The 19878-nt window shown below is 38.3% G+C and overlaps 1 protein-coding gene across 1 annotated transcript in view; it reads left to right on the top strand.

Moving 5' to 3' along the window:
- The first annotated feature begins 824 nt into the window (after window positions 1-824).
- sez6b (seizure related 6 homolog b) overlaps window positions 825-19878 on the top strand; it is a 180905-nt gene continuing 161851 nt past the window's right edge. Inside the window, exons 1-3 of the mRNA XM_040131190.1 lie at window positions 825-908; window positions 7695-7845; window positions 9710-9882. Coding sequence (XP_039987124.1) covers window positions 825-908; window positions 7695-7845; window positions 9710-9882 — 408 coding nt within the window. The remainder of the gene's footprint in view (window positions 909-7694; window positions 7846-9709; window positions 9883-19878) is intronic.

The following is a 19878-nucleotide window of genomic DNA, read 5'->3' as shown; positions in this document are numbered from 1 at the left end:
CAAACAAACAAAAATACAAAACATATTTGTGGCAGTTATGAAATGCCAATAAGAGCAGTTTTTTGTCATATGGTTGGTTGTGGTATATGGTGCGTTTTGGAAGAGACTGACAAAAGATGCCCTCCATTGGATAGTGTCATCATATGAGATTTATTTGGGTTGAAGATTTATTCTTGATCTTGAATAAGCTTATGTGGGTTGTTTTGGGACACAATGACAAACAAACTCTTAATTATCTAAATTGGATGACTATTACACATTGGCCTTCAAAAACCCCTTGGCTGATTGTGCTCTGGTGTTTAAACCAATTTTGTGTCAGAACGGCCTAACCTCTGCCACAAGTTTCAATTAAGTGACACTATGATTGCTACTGGAAAAGCTATTTTCCCCTGACATGTGCTGGAGATCCAGCTTTGGTCAGTGTCTTGTGGCAGGCTGAGGAAGGAGGGGTTGGTCTGTTGAAAACAGGTTTAAGTAGCTGAGGCGGTATAGGGAGTGCCATAACACAGCAGCCCCTCCAGCAGCAGCTAGCTCTTTTAATCCCAGTGCAACCAGGAAATGCTAGCATACATACAGAGCTTTGATCTAAGCAGCCTGCACCAAAGACATGCAAGATAAACTACTATTCTGACATTCTACAAATCCCTGCAACATTAGCTTTTAGTAAGCATAATCCTGTATGAGCTCATGAATACTGGAGTCCAATATGGGATCTGTAGAGATATCATGCATCTGCTTCCAATATACATTTGTGTATATGTTTTGATTGTGTTTAAAGTGAGATTTAATCATTTGTAACTGAGATTTGGGGAAAATCCCTACAAATGTTGATCTACTGGGTCATCAGGGAACTGACCCCATACCCGCTGCCTCCTCCAGCCTCCTGGGGCTTGGATGATGATGTGGCTGTACCCTGTATTGCATCTCCCTCTTATACCTGCAAATAGTATAGTGTTTAGCTGAAATGATGCACCAATCTTGTCTAAACAGATCCCAAATTACATTTAGGATGCCTACCCACACCATTCAGCCAAAGGCTCCATCTCCACCTTTGCCATTCCATGTAAAATTTACCAGATTTTTTTTGTAGAAGGTGCCACATTGACAGTTTTTTGTTTCTCGTGTCTGCTGTAGTATCTCTGCTCTGCATGCCAGTGTGTGTGTGTGTGTGTGTGTGTGTGTGTGTGTGTGTGTGTGTGTGTGTGTATGTATGTGTGTTGTTCAGCCCCGGCCTCGGTCAAACAGACACACAGATCTACAGCTCTTTATACATCCATGACATAGAATGAGAACGTTTTTATAGAGTGTCGCCCTCACACTTTGCGCACTGTTATTGGCTAGGGGCTACACACCCACTGCTGAAAGGCTGCAGCCCAGAAACGTCCCAAACACAGCAAAATAAGAAGAAACTAAGAAAATACAGGCAGAAGGCAGCATGTCTGCTGATAAATACCTGCCACACACTTCTAGTGGGTCATAAATGATGAGTAAGAGGGATTCATTTTGTATGAGACTATACAGTCTTTTTTTTAGGGAAAATCCTCCATGGTCTATGTTTTATGATGACCCTGGTGAGGGTCTGACGAAAAAGTTGTTTATACTATAAGTGTATTTTATTTGTTTTTAAACTAATTTCATGGAACTTTTTATTCACAGAATGAGACATCGAACAAGAAAAACAGAAAGAGGAATGAGTAGAGAGGTGTCATGTCAGTATTCATATATAATTTGATGTGTGTGTATCTATTGATTGATCTGTCTGTCATATAGATAATATGTAATGCAGTATGGCTGGAAATTATATTTGTGTCATTAACCATAGAATTGTATTGAATTAAATTTGTTTGCACTAATTTATCAGACTTTTCTAGCAAGTGTTACAACTAAGCCTCTGTCTATTACAATAAATCCCACCCATGGGGGACATTATAACATTGCATTTCTCTTCATTTTTGGTGGAACTGTACATGAACGGTAGGTGCTAGAAACAAAGTTCAAGTGTCCATTTGTAGCAGATATGTATATGTTGCTTGTAAAAAACATGATTATTCCAACTTTAATACTTTTAAAATGACCTATGTGTTTGGTTGTGGTTCGGCCTCCCCTAGCAGAATTCCCCGCTGTGCTTCCAAATTTGGCAGATCTACCGCGGAAAGCCTTAACGCTGGCGAAGCAAGAATAGATGATCAAGGCAGCTACTGCTGAGGGTCAGCTGTTCACAGACTCAGATTGTTCTTTGTGTGAACCATCTAGCAAAGTAAAGTATGGTTTCAAGGAATTAAAGCAGCCAAATTTAGATTAATGAGATTAATAAACAGTTTAACCTGAAAGTCACACTTGAGTTGACCTGTCTCAGTTCAGATATCTCCGTCTTGACTTTATTTCTTTGCAAAACACAAAACACTGGAACACAGTTCTGAAAGGTCACATGGTATAGTGTTTTAATCTGTCTTTTTATTACTCTGACCTTTCACTTGTCTATCAGTGTGGCTTGTGTGTTTGATGTTTATTTTTGGATCTTGCGCTGATGAAGCTAAATCTAAAAATCTGAACGAACTTCAGAATCTGTGAACTGTACTGAAGGAAATGATTCGTAAACAATTTATAATTTCTCAACTTTAGAACAACAGGTCAACCCACCACAATTCTACAATGCTCAAACTAATTGAGTATTACAGGGATTAGTACTATAAATGAATTTCAAATTGTAATCCTATACACTACTTGTCACTGAATAAAATATAAATAACTGATTACTCAGTAATCTGTTCCTGCTATTAACTTAGGATATCAACTTTGCTATTTTTTTCACTCCAGATGTTTTCAGTCATTATCAAAGGCACTATCAATCCCAGCTTGACTAAATACCTTCTTCTTCCCCTGTTCAGTGGCCACCGAGATTTTGACCCTCCAGCAGTGTCTGCAGTGAGATATTTGGCTTTTGACCAGATCTGCAGTGAACATTTTCAGGTTACCTAGTTTACATTAATATTCTCCACCTGTACACAGGGATGTGTGAAAGATTTGCTGTATCTAGCCTTGGAAGATAATCGTGAAATCCCATTAAGCCTCTTGTGTTTACTGAGACAAAACAGCAGCCTTACTTAATGCCACTCCTGTTTGGAGTCCTGGGTTCCTGTATAGCTGTGAAAAGATAGGGAACTGTTGATTACCTGCTAGCTGCAAAGCCCTCTTTCTGCCATGATAGAGAAATCAAATTCAATTCAAACTTTCCCCCTCACACTATGGATATGAATTGGTATGTTTAGAAAGATCTTTCCACCATATATATATTGCATCTTAAGGGCATTAATAAGAAATGCCTCATGCGTGTTCAAGGTATGCACTTATATTGCTTTGACATATCAGCACATTCTTAAGCATGGTGATCAGGCAATGTGACTGCCCCTTTAATGTAAGTGCCTCGATAATGCATTATAAATAAAGCAGTCATAAAGCCTTTTACCATAGAGTCCCTATACTTGGTAGATTATTTTCTACTCTGGAAGTACTTATGCTGCAGTATACTGTTGTGTCACATTCACCCAGCTCTTTCTAAATTTGAAATGATTGAAGAAAGCACAAATGTCTTAAAATGCAGTTACATGCGGGAAAGGAGAGAGAAATACAATTCCCCAGCAGAAAATTAGAAGGGCATAATTAGGTAGGTGCAGGAATGTGTCTGAGGGTGCGGACGCTGGGCTGTTGAGAAGGGTGGATGCATTTATTTTCATATCCAATGGGTCATGGTTAAATTCTAAATTTGTGCAAGCAACTGTTCTGTTGTGAGTATATTTCTTATTTTTAAAGACTTTTGCTTTTCCACCCATTGAGGAAAACTTTAACCCTGATCTTTACCAAATACATCTAGTTGCGTAACCAGAATGAATGTTCTCTCTGCAGGCAAAATTTAAGCGCCCTCATTATAACCCACAATGTTAAAGTGTTGGACCGAGCAAACAACAAATTGATGATTTTACATTTCTTAGTTGAACTCCTTAAGGATGGCTAAAATGTGAACCTGAAAATACAGTCTGTACAAGAGAGAAGGCCACAGGGACAAAATCAAAAATATTATTATATCCATTTTGGAGTGTTGAGGCTGCCATTCATCTGCATCAATTAGAATTTGATATTTGTGGTGTAAAAATGGAAAATTTGGCCTAATGCTGTAACTACAAAAATTATTAGTTTTCATGGAAATTTAACAGCTCTGAAGCCAGTTAGTTATTGAGATATCCTGATCTGGATCAAGACAACTTGTACTGTTTGGATATAATCCCTTAAAGAACAGGTTCACACACACACACACACACACACACACACACACACACACACACACACACACACACACACACACACACACACACACACACACACACACACACACACATCACACACACATCACACAGACATGTGCACACACATATATTTACTAAACTCACACTTTGTGCTTTTTGATGAGCTGCAGTGGATAGACAGTAACACAAATAGGCAAACAGGGAATCTTATGTAAGAAGAAGTAAAACTTTGCAGGATCCCATATCCCACACCCCATATTTATATGACCCAGACAGCTGAAGCCTGACATTAGCTTTGTAATGCATTTTACATTCGATGAGGACTGTGGATTTGGTTCCCCCATCTCTAATAACCACTTTATGAAGCGGCCAGTAGTGGACAGGTAGTAGAAGTGGAAAGGAAGAATTACAGTAACCGTCAATAAGTAACAACAGTTAGAGTAATCTGTAAAGAACGTCAGGAGTGCTTCAGGACTCACAACGGAGCGTGAGCTCCAAGTCACTATACTAATGTAGTTGGCCCGCTAAAAATGGATGCATGCTTTAGATGAGCCTGCAGTGTGTGTGTGGTGCCTGCTCAACCAGAATACCAAGCTGCGGTGTAGATGTCTGAACCTGTCATTCAGGTAACTAATGAAGCTCCAAGCACAGTTTTATGGCACTGAGCCTGGCTGATGGAATGAGATGATATTGGATTAGAACGTCTTAGAAGTAGATGGGTCAAATATATGACAGAGCACATCTCCTGGACATAGCAGAGGTGTGGAATCAAAATACTTTACTGTATTTTTCTGTTTTCCCTTGACTGTATGAGTGTTGCTGAAGTGTGGTGAGCAAATGAAAATGTCTTCGAGATAGGCAGGTGATAGAGTGGGGGAGTCCGGCGTGGCCCATCACTCACAGTAATGCCTCCATTACCTCAGTGTGAGTGCTGTGTGTATGTGTACATATACTAGTGTGTGTAAAGCTGTAAGTGTGCCTTATTCTAAAATAGACATGCTCCACAGAGCCTAGAAGGTAGCACTACAGCAAGACATTTTAACCCTTAATCTGCTCCTAAATGTCAACTTTGTTGGTCTCTGCCTTTTCAAACTTTTGCACCTTTCCATTTGTGTGTATCAGTTAAATGATTTGTAAATTACTGATGAATGAAAATGCTAAAAGACAGGAAATGAAAATTTAAAAAATGAAAAATGAAAATACTATTTGTGGGTACATTAGAGACAAGTGATATTTTCCCCCAAGGAATAAATGTATTCATGCCTAAGTTAGGAGAAATAAGATGCAGTTGGTACTACAGTTAACGGAGAGCCATGTAAAAATGTTGTCATATGAATTTTTGCTGCAGGATAAAATTGTATGATTCTTTTGTGCATTTTGAATGTGGAACCTTTATACATCCCTGTCACTGAAATGCTTGCTGGAGAAAGTTTCAGATATGATGAGACTGTTAGCTTTTGGTCCAGATCAAGATATATAAACATCTAATGACTAGATAGTCATGAAATCCACTTTAAATATTCATGGTTTGCAGAAGATTAATCCTAATGCTGCTGATTCCTCTAGCGCCTCTTTGCTTGAATTTCATGGGCAGATTGCCATGAAATTTATTGAGCACTAATGCTGTCCAGAGGATGAGCCATTACATTTTTGGACACTGCATGAACATTTTTTTGTCAAAGCATCTCACTCCCTTGGGTGTTACATTCTGGTTCTGCAGTTTTCCCAAAGTACATTGGCAGCACATGTGACAGGAAGCTGCTCTTGCTTTTTCCTTGGACTTGCTACGTGATTTGCCGTCATCAGTGGTTACCATTTATCAAAACCAATCCATCCAGTCCATTTATCAAAATCAATCCATCATCTATCAAAATCCATCATGCATATTATTGCCCTTTGACTCTCAAAATGGCATTTATAATTGTGTAGTATATTGAGGTGTGTTTGGTGTATTGTTGCAGATGGTGAAGAGTCAGCATCGTTGTGAAAAGGGGCGGTGTTGGAAACTTTGTGATGTAGTGCCTACTTGCACGTGGTGGATACCATTGGTTGTATCTACTTTTTCTCATAGCAAAACAAATAAACAGAGGAAAACAATATCTAGAATGGTAGAAAATAGCTAACAGAGAGATTTATAAGATTTATTTATGAGATTTTTACTGTATACGTATATAAATAAATGAATACGTTTGTCATGTGTTGTGATTGTTCACGTCCAGTAGCTGGTCACGTAAACCTGTCTCCTAGAAATTATGTTTCTATATAGCTGCAACAGCAAATACATAATTGCTGGTTAGATTATCTTCAGAGGCAACTTTTTTTTGAATGAATGAAGTGCTTCATTTATTAACAGCAGTGGAATCACCAGGGGATGCTTGGGGAGGATGACGGTTTTACAAAAAGATAATTAACCGGCTGTGTTTGAAAAACCCTGAAGGTCATTTAAAAACATTGTTCTGAATCTATCTCTTGAATCCCCACAATCCCCACAGACTTTTCTAACCATCTGGATGAAAAATATTCCATAAACTGAGTTATACAACAATGAGTTTTGACTTTGAAGAGGTGAACTCAGAATCAAAACAAAGATGGCAGCCCACTGGCTAAAAGGACAGGAAACAGAGTTGCAACTTGGGAAATAAGTTAAAAAACATCTTTTTCATAATGCAGGGGACAAAAATATTTTTTCATCCAAAAGGTTAGAAGAGTCTTTGGTTATTCAAAAAATATTGTTAGAACAACAGTAGGTTTTTTAAACATCCCTCTGAGTGTTTCAAACATTGCCAGTTAATTATCTTTTAAGGAAGCAAGGTCATGCAAAGTCATGCAAAGGTCTATAGTTGACTCTTAAATGGGATCGGGTACAACAATTTCCATACTGACTTATATCATTGACAATAAAATTTCTATGTATTTACATATAAATATGTGTGGAATACACATTACAACTCCATTTCCCGCTGTTAATGGGAAAATGTTGCGGCCAAACACTTGGTCAGTCAGATTTCGTTCTTTCTCTCTCTCTCCCTCTCTCTCTCTCTCTCTCTCTCTCTCTCTCTTTCTCTCACAAACACATTGACAACAGACTGTCTGTGAATCGACGTTCTTCTCTGTACACAATCAAATCAAAACATGATATTGCCTGGAGGAATAATTGTTGTTAACCTTATTTATTTAATTCTTACGCTAAATTTTTGCTCACTCAATCAAGATGAATATTGAAAAATATTTTCCAAGAATCAAAAGGGCTCGTCTTGAGGAGGCGCAAAGACAGTCTGGACCAGCGGTATTAGTAAAACAGAGTACCTAAAAAGTTAAGAAAACACAAGGGAAAGCTGAACAGTCCGACCAGTTTGACTAGTTATCTAATTAATTTGTTTTGAATATTTCCAGGGTTTAACCAGTGCTGCTGTGGCAGCTGAAGCAGCCAGAGAGGGTCAGGAAGGGAAAGATATAGCTAATGAACAGAGAGATGTAGGAAAGGAGGAGGAGGACTGCGGCCAAAATGCTAATGTGGGAGAGCCAGCTAGGGCAGAAGCAATAGGTGAGATTGACAGAAAGCACAAAGATAGAGCTGTATCTTGCAGTGCCATGTTTGTGATGCTGGAGTGGGTGTGGATGAGGGTCCCAGTTTGGAAAAATTCTGTCCCCTTGTCCACAATTCCCAATGGCTGGCCTGGATAGTAACAAGTACAGTTCTGGTCATTTGTGGCTCCAGGAATCACTGGACCAGGGTCATCTTCAGATGGGTCCATTTGCCGGAAAATACATTACATGGGGACTTTCAGTTGACATTTTATCAGTTATAGGTGTATTTCTGTCTGATCACTACTTAACTGAATTGATTGTCTCTCTTCATATGCTGCATTGTAATTTTAGACGCATTGTAAAAAGACAATATATTACAATATCTTTTATATTGCATATAAATAATAGGGTTGGCTTTGCCAACTCTTCCTTGGTTTTGTTGAGGATCTAGTGGATAATTTAAATATAAAACTCCAATCAGTTGTTGACTATAATCGTTCCTGCAGCTCTTAAAACCATTCTAATTAAACCACTGCCTAAAAACAACCATTTAGATTGGTCTGTCATCTCTAACTACAGACCTATCTCCCTCCTCTGTGACAAAACTTTGTTTAAAAAATTCTAGTCCCAGCACAGTATTGAAACAGGTCTATTCAAAGTTGTGAATGACCTCAGAATTAAAACTGATGACAAAAAAAGTCTTTTGTCCTGCTTTTCCTGTTAGATCTCAGTGCTGCATTTGATACTGTAGACCATAATATTCTGTTGGACAGACTTGAGCACTGGGTCAGTATCTCTTGCACAGTTCTTAAATGATCCAGGTCTTATTTAACTGGTTGACAATTCTGGTGGACATGGATGACCACTCCTCCGATAAAATAAACCTGACATGTGGTGTCCTGCAGGGTTCCATTTAAGGCCCAGTTCTTTTCAGTCTTTATATGTTACCACTCGGCAATAGTATTAGAATTCCAAACACCAATTTCCATAATTCCCCAGACGATACTCAGCTATGTCTGTCTGTAAACTCAAATGATTACAGTTTTGTCAATGACTTGATTGCATGCATCTCTGACATATGTCTTTGGAACAAACCTGCAATAGAAAAATAGTCTGACCACCTAAACATACTTGCACTAAACACCAAGGTACAGGTCATAAACCTGTTTTAATCATTGACTCTGAACTAATAGAATTGTGCTATCTTATTATTATTGTTATTATTATTATTATTATTATAAATGCATAAAAAATGAATAAATCATAAAATCTTAACATTAAAAGTAATACAGCAGCCACATTTTTTACTAATTACAATACCATACACAAAGCATTAACGGATACCATTGCTAATTTCCTTTTTCTGACATACAGCGGCATCAGACCCCTTCATTTTTTCACACTTTATTGTGTTGTAGATTTAATTTTAAATGAATAAAATTGCCAATTTTTGCCCATCAGTCTACATTCAATAATCTATAATGACCTAAGTGAAAACATGTTTTTTAAATTTTGCAAATTTATGAAAAATCCAAAACTTAAATCTCTCATTTACAAAAGTTTTCAGACCTGTAATTCGATACTTTGTAGAAGCCCCTTTGGCAACAATTCAAGCTTTGAGTTTTCTTGTGTAAGTCTCTACATGCTTTGCACATCTGGATTTGGGCAGTTTATCCCATTCTGCGTGGCAGATCCTCTCAAGCTCTGTCAGATTGGATGTGAAGAATCTTTGAACTGCCATTTTCAGGTCTCTCCACAGATGCTCTATGGGGTTTAAGTCTGGGCTTTGGCTGGGCCACTGAAGAACAATCAGAAACTTGTCCTGAAGCCACTCCAGCATTATCTTGGCTGTATGCTTTGGCTCATTGACGTGCTGACAGGTGAACCATTGCCTCAGTCTCAGGTCATCTGCACTCCAGAGCAGGTTTTCTTCAGGGACCTGTATTTTGCTGCATTCATCCTTCCCTCGATTCTGACCACTTTCCCTGTCCCTGAAGCTGAGAAGCGCCCCCGTAGCATGATGCTGCCACCACCACGCTTCACTGTAGGGATGGTATTAGACAGGTGATGCACAGTGCCTGGTGTTTGCTAGACATAGTGTTTGGAGTTCTGCACAAAAAGTTCCAATTTTGTCTCATCAGACAAGAGAATCTTTCTCCTCATGCTCTCAGAGTCCTTTAAATGCCATTTGGCAAACTCAAGGCAGGCTGTCATATGCCTTTTTCTCAAAGTAGCGTCCACTGTGCCAATCTATCATAAAGGCCTGACTGAGTGTTGCAGGTTCTCCCATCTTTCATTCAAGTGACTAGGCATCAGCTTTGAGTCCGGTATCCAGTTCCCACAATACATTCATGGTATGTTTACATTTGAGTCAACAGATGGCCAAAACAGTTGATCCAGGTGTGTAATAATTTCATGGGTGGGTTAACATTATTATCAATTAAAAACCCTGTGCATAGGTATACAGACACCAAATAGGACCTTGCGCATATCTATGAGATGCCAGTAGGTCTGACAAGTTGTCAGTATTTGATGGCTTGTGAATGAGAATGGGTTGGGGCCCCAGAGTTTACTTTTTGCCTTATTGTATGATGTTCTCCCTTGAATGAGGTGCATTATAGAGAAAGAAGTTGAAGTACTTTGTATAAACCAGGTCACCTAAAACTCAAATATAGCTGACTTTCTGAATTAGACTCCTTCAAGAGTTAAGTCATTGTGCTGTGGTTTCACATCGTTGTAGGTCATCTCTCAGTCAAGTTATCTCTCTAAATCAATCAGCTCATCAACTCACATGTCCCCTCTCTCTGTTTGAGCAGAAGAGCTCTCCACTCCCCAACAGAGTTTGATCTATTATATTTCTTTTTTTTCTGTAACCCTTCTTATATTTTGCAGAGGAATATAGCATTAAAAAAAAAAAATTCAACTATTTCAACTCACTTTTTTCCGTAAACAAAGGAGACAGAGCTCTTTTTCCTCACAGGTGTCACCTTGTCTTCTGTGGTTTCATAAAAATCTGCTTTGCTGATGCTGCAATCTGAATTATTTATTCACCCTGTAACTAATCTATTGTTCTTCTTTCACACTGTGATGTCTCTGTCCTCCTGTGACTTGTCATTGAAGAGGACTGTTTGTTTTCATAGTTTTCATTTCACATTCTCATTGAGCAACTCTGAACAAAGCAGCAGTGCAGATATGACCAGCACTGTTCTTAGATTTAATGCTTAAGTAGACAGTTTTTGGCCTAGTTTTATATGTTTGTTTATGCGACAGTGTTAGCTGGTGATGTTGTACGAAGGAGTGTATGATTTTTTGCTTGCTAAGGTGAGGTAGCTGAGAATGATTAGTCTGGTTTGTTGCTTGGTGGCTAGTTAGCTCAAAATATTGTTAGCTGGTTACTGTTAACTAGTATGCTTTTAGCTGGTGAATATAGCTTGCTTTAGAGAGTTGTGTTGAGTGTAAAGAGGGGGGATGGTTATGGACAACACTGTTGTGCCTTCTCAATGTCATAGGCCTAACTCAGCCAAACACCATTTTTTTAGACAGTGCCCATCATAATAACCTGTAGACTTGCCTGCACTCTTACACGCACGCATAAGTTCATATTGAAACCATGTTCTTTTCTTTGGTAAGACAGATCAATGGAAATGGGTTTCATACCACAGAGGCTGCTAACTAATGGCTGTTGGTTAGAATAGTGGAGGTAGTTTAACTGTGACGATGAATAGACAACTGAAGGAGCCATGGTATTCAGATGAAACTGCCTATCAAGTCAGTTGTATATATAAGGCTTGGTCAAGCCAAGAGTATCTGCTCTTTGCTTGGGTGTGAGTCAGATTCTAAGGCAGCTTAAAAGCCATCTTTCCTTCTTCTGCTCATGACTGGGTTGATTCAAAATAAGGTCTTTATTCTTAAATTTAATTCGTAGACACCTCAATATTTGTTAGTAATATAGTCTCAATATATCCCAAATATATACAATACAATTGACACATTCAGTGTCAACATATTTGTGACTTGATAAATACAGTTAGGTACAAAAGTATTTGGACAGTGACACAATTTTTGTAATTTTGCCCCCATACACCACCACAGTGGATTTGAAATTAAGCCATTAAGATGTGATTGAAATGTAGACTTTCAGCTTTGATTCAAGGGTTTTACAAAAATATGGCATTAACTGTTTAGGAATTACAGCCATTTTTATACATAGTCCCCCATTTTCAGATGCTCAAAAAAAATTTGACAATTGACTGACAATCAGTTTCATGGCAGGTGTGCCTGTTCCCTCATTATTTCATTACAAATTAAGCAGATAAAAGGTCTGGACTGGATTCCAAGTTTAGAGTATGCATCTGGTAGATGTTCATGGGAACTCTCAATATGCGTACGAAAAAATACGAAATGCACGAGGCCATCGTTAGGCTGAAAATAACATACAAACATATCAGACATATGGCAGAAACTTTAGGAGTGGGCCGAAACAACAATTTGGTACATTCTTAAAAAGAGGGAATGCACTGGTGAGCTCAGCACCACCAAAAGGCCTAGAAGACTATGGAAGACAACTAAAGTAGATGATCGCAGAATTCTTTCCTTGGTGAAGAAAAACCCTTCACAACATCCAGCCAGGTCAAGAACACTCCCAACGAGGTAGACAAATAATTCTCAAAGTCTGCAATCAAGAGATGCCTTCATGAATGTAAATACAGAGCATTTACCACAAGGTGCAAACACTCAATAAGAGAAAGGGCCAGATTAGACTTTGGTAGAAAACATCTAAAAAAGCCTGCCCACTTCTGGAACACGATTGGACAGATAAAACCAATATTAACTTGTACCAGAATGATGGGAAGACAAGAGTACGGAGAAGGAACGGCTCATTATTCAAAGCATACCACATCATCTGTCCAACATGGTGGAGGCAATGTTATGGCTGAACCCAACCAAAGACAACACTGAAGGCATAAAGACCAAACAAGCCCCCTTCAGCGGCTGCTTGTTTGTATGCCTTGTTTGTAGGTATTTATGGAATCCATGGGTTCCAGCCATCAGGCAGTCATTGACTGCAAAGTATTTTCATCCATGTATTAAAAATAATGCTTGTTACATATTAGTTATTACATTGGTTTGTCCAATTAGTTTTGAGCCTCTGAAAATGGAAAGACTATGTATAAAAATGGCTGTAATTCCTAGCATCCCCTACCATCAACCCTAGGAGATTGGGTTGGTCCTTGGACCAAACAATCCATTAGTCCAGAAGTCCAACACAATGTTTTGGACATTTTCTTCGATGTGTGGAGAAAAAATTGGAAGTGAAGAGACTGGGGACACATTGTTCAAATGATGTTCAAAAAACACAAATGACAAAATATTAAGTTTTGTGTGCGTGACTGGCCAATGGCATGTATAAAATCACTTTTCTTTTTCCATACTTGCTATTTGGAGCAGACATGGCTTGAACCAAACAAGGAATTGTGGATTTGAAACATTTATCCAACAGAATTAGGAAACAAGTCGCATTGTAAATAACGTAAACCTATTTAATTCTTTAGTAAAGTTAACATCGCCTGTCAACTTGATGAGGGCCACCGCTATCGTTATACAGAGACACAAGGAGCTGCTAAAGGAAAACAGGTATTCACTATCATGGATTGTGGACTGTATTGAATTTCGTGGGGTGCGTGAGCTAGCTATGCTCTGGGTCCAATGAATCTCCGATTTCACTCCAGCGAGGTATTTCTCCGGACCTCATTGAGCAGTTCGCTTTTTTAGATAGCCAGTTAGCCAATCATCTGTCAAACAGACAGGTTGCCAAGTACACGTGTAAGACTAGCCAGAATGAGTGGCTTGATGTATGTTAGCTGTATATGGACAAAAACTAGCTGATGAATAACACAGGCACCATTTGTGGCTGTGCAAGCTGACAAGACAACCGATGTGGCATGTGTAAGCCAGTGTGTGATAGTGCTCAGGTACATCAGTGAAGGTTTTGTTGTGGATAGGTTTCTCGGTTTCTCCCCATCAGTGGACAGAACTGTGGTGGGGTTTGGAAAACTCATGAGGGAGAAACTCGAGCCATTTAAATTGGAAAACAAACTGTCACACAGACTTATGATGAGGCAGCTGTAATGAGCTGTGCATCATCAGGCTTGCAGGCCAGGTTAAAGAAACATTTCCTAACGCACACTTTGTGCACCGCTACACCCATCAAATAAACCTTATCATGAGAGAAGCCTGCACATCTCTCACACCCATCAGAATATTTTTGCCAGCATCTCAGCTTTAGCAAACCTTTTTCTCCAAATCCCCCAAGAGACCTGCAGATCTGGATGAAGTTTGTGACAGGAGGATTCCAGTATCAGGACAAACAAGGTGGAACTTTAAAATCTGCACTGTCCACCCTGTGTTTGAACATAAAGACACTTTGAAACAGTGTTGGAAAAAATCCAGATCTGGGGGACAGCACGTCAATGTAACCAGTGCACGGCCTGTCTGCATTGCTGGAAAATGTGAAATTTTATTTTCTTTTAATCTTTTTTCCACTTTGCCCTCATATTGATATTCTATACAGCATTCTTCAAAAACGAACCATGGATCCTCTCAAAGGTAGACAGACCCTGGAGAATTTTTCCTGCTCCAAAGCTGAGCTGTAGAACAAGCTGACCACGGATAACACCCGACCACATCCAGATGCAGACACAGCTGTTACTGCAGCAACACTGCACAGGATGCACCGGTCTGATAATGTGTCAGTACCTGCACAGTGCTGTGAAATAGTGATAGAGCAGTCAAAGGCTTGCTTTGAGAAAGCCTGGCACTCAGTGTGTTTTGAACTTATTGACTCTGAACTGTTTCTGCTGTTTAGGACCAGTTTCCCTCAGAAGTAGCTTGACAGGTTTTGTGGACCTTGGATAATTTGGATGTGATGCTGCTGTTGTTGCTGTATAAACTATTGACTGGTATAATGTATTTGTGAGCCTACGCACCCAATATCACCACCATCCGTCACTGATTTCTAGTAAGAACCACACAAATACTCATGACATTTGTTGTGAATATTCATTGTCTTCACATGATAACTTTTCATTCTCCCTTTACGTGTTGTCTTCAGGTCAAAATTTCCACCTAACTGACACAGTGATTTTGAACATGTTCATGACAGGGAAAACTTGACAGGGAAGTCTTATTTTTTTAAAAACTGCCTAACGGAGCCCAACCCCCAACGGAGAATAGTCTCTACTCTGGCACTCCAACAAGCCAAAATGTTAAGTTTGCTTATGTTTCATAACCTAATGGTTTCCTTGAAATTTCTGTGGACATCCTCCTGAAGTGATGAACCCTTTTGATTTGAATAACACCCTATCATCTCCTCTACCACTACGCCCAGGAGAACTTTGGAATTTAGTCTCTCTGCTTTCAATACTTTTGCAGGAGAAAATTTTGAGAATAAAGATCAGTTTTTGACCTTTGGGGACAGTATACTGTACAGTATATTCCGACTGTATATGCAAAAAAATAATTCTTCAGGGAAGTTGAGCAAAATTTGGTATTATGTTGTTTGTTGTTGTATGTCCATTCCACTACCTAACTGTTGGAGGCAAACAGTAAACAGGGAAAACTTAGTCTGAACCATGTGTAGTCTGAAGGCAAAAGTAACAGGAGTGAAATCTGAGGCCTTCAGGATGGATGGTTGATGTAACACTGCTCCCCAACTGCTGATGGATTATGTATTGAAAAATTAAATTATTGAATGCCCCCCCCTCATCTGTAAATGAAAAAGAAGCAAAGGCCCTATCAGAAAATAACATGCATAGTCCAGCCAATGTGGAGAAAATGTAGCTTGGTTATCCCCCAAATGTTCAGTCAAATTCAGTTTTCCTGCTGCTACAGTAGGAATGAAAAGAAGCTGGACACCTGTATATGGCTTCCTCCATTATGCAAGACTGTTTAAAATCTGGACTGTTTTTACTGCCATAACTAAGACTAAATTTAGGTTGAGAGTACAAGTTTACAACTATGAAATATCAGACCATTCCTAGTCATCAGTGAGACTGAAAAAGTGTGAATAATATGATGTGTTCTTGAAGTCTTCAAAGATCCCCCTTACTCAAAGTAGAAGGCGTGGCGTTTTATCAGGAGTGTCTGTAAAACCATGTCCTCCATGTTCATCCATATAAGACACATGTAAGTCATGTTATTATTCATTAATTAGTAAAAAGTTGCTCTGCTGCATAAAATCTAAGGAAAGTCAAAAATAACCGTTCTGCTTTGTAGCCTGTAAAACAGGAAATAGCATCATGCCCTCTAAACATCAGGAAAACCTCTTGTCATCCTTGGGTCTACACAAAAATATCAACAAATAAATTATTAAAATAACAATGTATCAATAAAACAAAAAAGACAAAACAAGCCAAAACTCAGAAAATAAGTAAAATTACTCTACAGATGAAACAATAAAAAGTAGTAACCTACAATGAAAATGAAACACAATTGTCACAAATACACAACAAGAAGAAAATAAAAACCAAGGTTTCAAAAACAGCAACAATTACAACAACATCTATATGACACTCATCAAATTTTGCACACACATATATACACACATATATATATATTGTTTTACAGCTAGCTCAGAATCAACAAAAGTAATGACTATCCCATTATAAAGTCCATCAGTATAATGTTTGCAGTCATATTCACCACATGCTTTGTCAGCAACACTGTAAGGCACAGCTTTGTCTAAATTTACATTACATTACATCATATGTCTCTCTCAAGGAATCTTTAAATCTGTGGGATATTATGTCATCCAAAAGGGGAAAATTAAATAGAAGCAAACAGAAGTAATTTTAGTGCAGTGTTAAGCGAACAACAGTTGGAGCACCTCAAGGTTTGGATGGACATGAAACTGTCCTGGTCAAATCATCAGTACAAAAGATGAACAACTGTGTTAGAAAATACATTATTTTAACTGTGTATTTTTGATTATAATTTGTTTTTTTCATGTGGATTAAAGCTCTGCTCAATCTAGTTAAAACTCTGTTAAATCTAGTTCAAAATCTGGTTCAATTTTGGATGAATTTGGTTACTAGTGTGCTGTGTACTCAGTTACAACAACAAAATGATCTGAATTTGCTACAGCTTTCATTCATGCCTTTCACTAGCCTTGTCCCTAACTGAAGGTCACTTTTCCTCATGTCAACCATGATACTCAACATCATCCACAATACCAAACTGTTGGAAAAAATGTTCGAAACAAAGTTTCTGAGGAACTGAGTTGGAAAAGTAAACTAATGGCCATATCATTATCCTATAATATTGTCAAATTATCCAGGAGACTCGTGTTTCTGTGTTTAGAAACACTGAAGCTATGGTTAGATGTAAATTTTAAAATGTTTAAATGTTAAAATTTATTGTGGGAAAAATATTCTAAAAGCAGACTATGCTATGGCTGCTAACCTTAACCTAAAAACATATTTTTGTACATAATCGGCTAGAACCTGCAAAATACTGGCATTGTCCTGCTAATCCTAAGAGAGTTCGATCAGTTTCCTGAAGTGCATTGTGCTATGTTGGTCTGAACACTGTCTCAGAGGTGTTGGCTACAAAGATATCACATCTAGGGACATTAAACATTTGGCTTATATATTGGGTATCAATATCGTCATTATACACATATCAATACAGAATTTCATAAAGCCATGTTAATTGAAACCTACTAGTGATTACTCTCTGCCTCATGATAAGGAGCTGGTCTAAAGGAATAACCAACACGCTGTGCCTGGTTTTTGTCCCCAAAGTTTTGTCCCACTGGAAAGTCCTGCTACCTCAGATTGCCCGTCTGTCCCTGTGAGTTTGTTTAACAATCATTTTGTCAGTCAGACAGGAAATGGAGGCCGAGGACCCGCACCTGCACAGCCTGCCAACTGCCAGTCAGCTGCCGCAAGCCAGCACTTTGCACAAACAAGCTTATTGAATTAATGTTAAAAAGCAGAGCGGGCCTGGAGCTCAGTAATTATAAATCAAGAGTAATCAGCGGAACATAATTGATTTGGTAATTGTGTTTGCTTTCTTGAGCTAGACCCAAAACTTTGCTGGCATGAATTAGGGACATTGTCATTGCAGTTGAAGCACTGCAGTGTTATTCTGTTCTGCTGCTAGTTGGTTTCAGCCAAGTGGGATCCAGGCCAGTTGCAATAATACAACAAAGGGTATTAAATGATAAAAGATCTAACTAAAATTAGAATTACATATGTACAAAACATCTAATCATGCTTCAAATACAGTAAGATCTTAATGATGCGCTATGACTGGCTTCTCATTGTTTTTAAGGCACTTCAGAACTTATAAGCAAAACGCCATCAATCTTTGTTCGTCTATCAGTATACAGATTCTAATGCTGACATATTTCTGAGACTTGTATAGTATAGAAGAGTATATACTACTGTTAAATCTTATTATTTTAAATTGCTTGAAGTAAAATGGATTTCCCATTTATCTGCTGAGGAAACAGGATCAGCGAATATCAATTTCATAGGTTCTAATATGCCATTAATGAGGCAGTGGGTGTTGAAAGCAAAATGACACCACAACCGCAGGCTAATTATGCAATGCACACAGCTGTCAGTTACCAATGCAAGGCTTGATATAGTTTATAACATGTTTTACTTTTTTAAATTAAATGAGAAGCTTATATGGTGGTGGTATAACATTTAAAATTGAGTTCATGAATTCAGATTCAACCTTTTGGGACACAGGGACAGCAAACAAATTCAGCAGTCTCAGTTTCAGCCAATTTGCTCATGACTTCACAGCATGGGAAACCTATGCGCATATGCTTTTACTAAGGATGTGTTCAGACTGAGCTCCAAGAAGATTCTGGATGCAACACAATATCATAAAAGGGAAGAAAAGTGAGAATGGGAGTTCTTGGTGGATTCAGTCAGAGATTGAACTGTCACACACACTCCACAAATACCTGTGTGTTTGGTGTATTTGCTGCTAGCTGGCTACAGCTAACATCTGTACAGGTGGCACATGTACACATGTTTTGCTTGAATAAACAGATTGCAGAAACAGCAGTGAAATTCATGCTAATAACACAAGATGCCATATTTTAAATAGAACTTTGTTAGTTCAAAGTTTTTTTCATTTGAATCTGTTTGAACTTGAAAGACAAGTCTGGTGATATTCTTTATTTTTCTTAAAGAATATCACAAATCCCATTTGCAGAGCCAACTAACAAGAACTGCGTGTGTATTCAAGCCTGATATATTTTATTCCTCTATGACATACAGCTCAATTTCCTTCACCACAGTAAACACACACACTGAAGTTTATTTTGACTCAATCCCACATACACCTTTCTGCTGCCAGAAATACTCCCTATAGCACCAAATGTGGATTATTCCACTGCTCAGAATAGTCCCTAAGAAATTTACTATTTCCTACTGTTTGAGTAATATTTGCTAAAACAGTATCCAGATGTTTTAAGAAATTACTGAGCCTTTAAAAAAAAAAAAAAAACTGTGTGTTACACATTTCAAAGACTTATGTCTTCAGTAGGAACCAGTTGGCTTGGGGCTGAGAGCCACAGACAGGGTAGCAAAGTCAGAAAGTACCGGCAGACTAACACGCTGTTGATGCGGTTATCCTCATGGAATTCTTATAGACAGCAAGTCACATAAGGGATAATTCCAGCCTTAGAGTCAAAATTATCAAAATATATATTTTTTTCCATTAACTGTGATCAAACTCACTTTAGCCTTAAAACCTTATGTACACACATATTCAGAATATCAAATACATTTTCATTTTGACCAAATCAAATTCAAAGCTTCATACAATTTCAAATCAAAACTGATAAATCAAACTTCAACATCAGCTGCTCCTAAAGAAACATCTCTCTGCACATTCCAAAGCAGTAAAAAAAATCATTTAAACAAAAGTAAAGACCATACTGAGATGATACCAGAAAGATGATCAGGTTTTCATTTTACAAAACAACACAGGCAGCAACTAGTTATAACTGCAGATATTGTCTTTTATT

The sequence above is a fragment of the Xiphias gladius genome, chromosome 7 (genome assembly GCF_016859285.1).
Source record: "Xiphias gladius isolate SHS-SW01 ecotype Sanya breed wild chromosome 7, ASM1685928v1, whole genome shotgun sequence".
NCBI lineage: Eukaryota > Metazoa > Chordata > Actinopteri > Istiophoriformes > Xiphiidae > Xiphias > Xiphias gladius.
The sequence above is the reverse complement of the archived record's forward strand: the minus strand, read 5'-3'. Positions and strand labels throughout refer to the sequence as shown.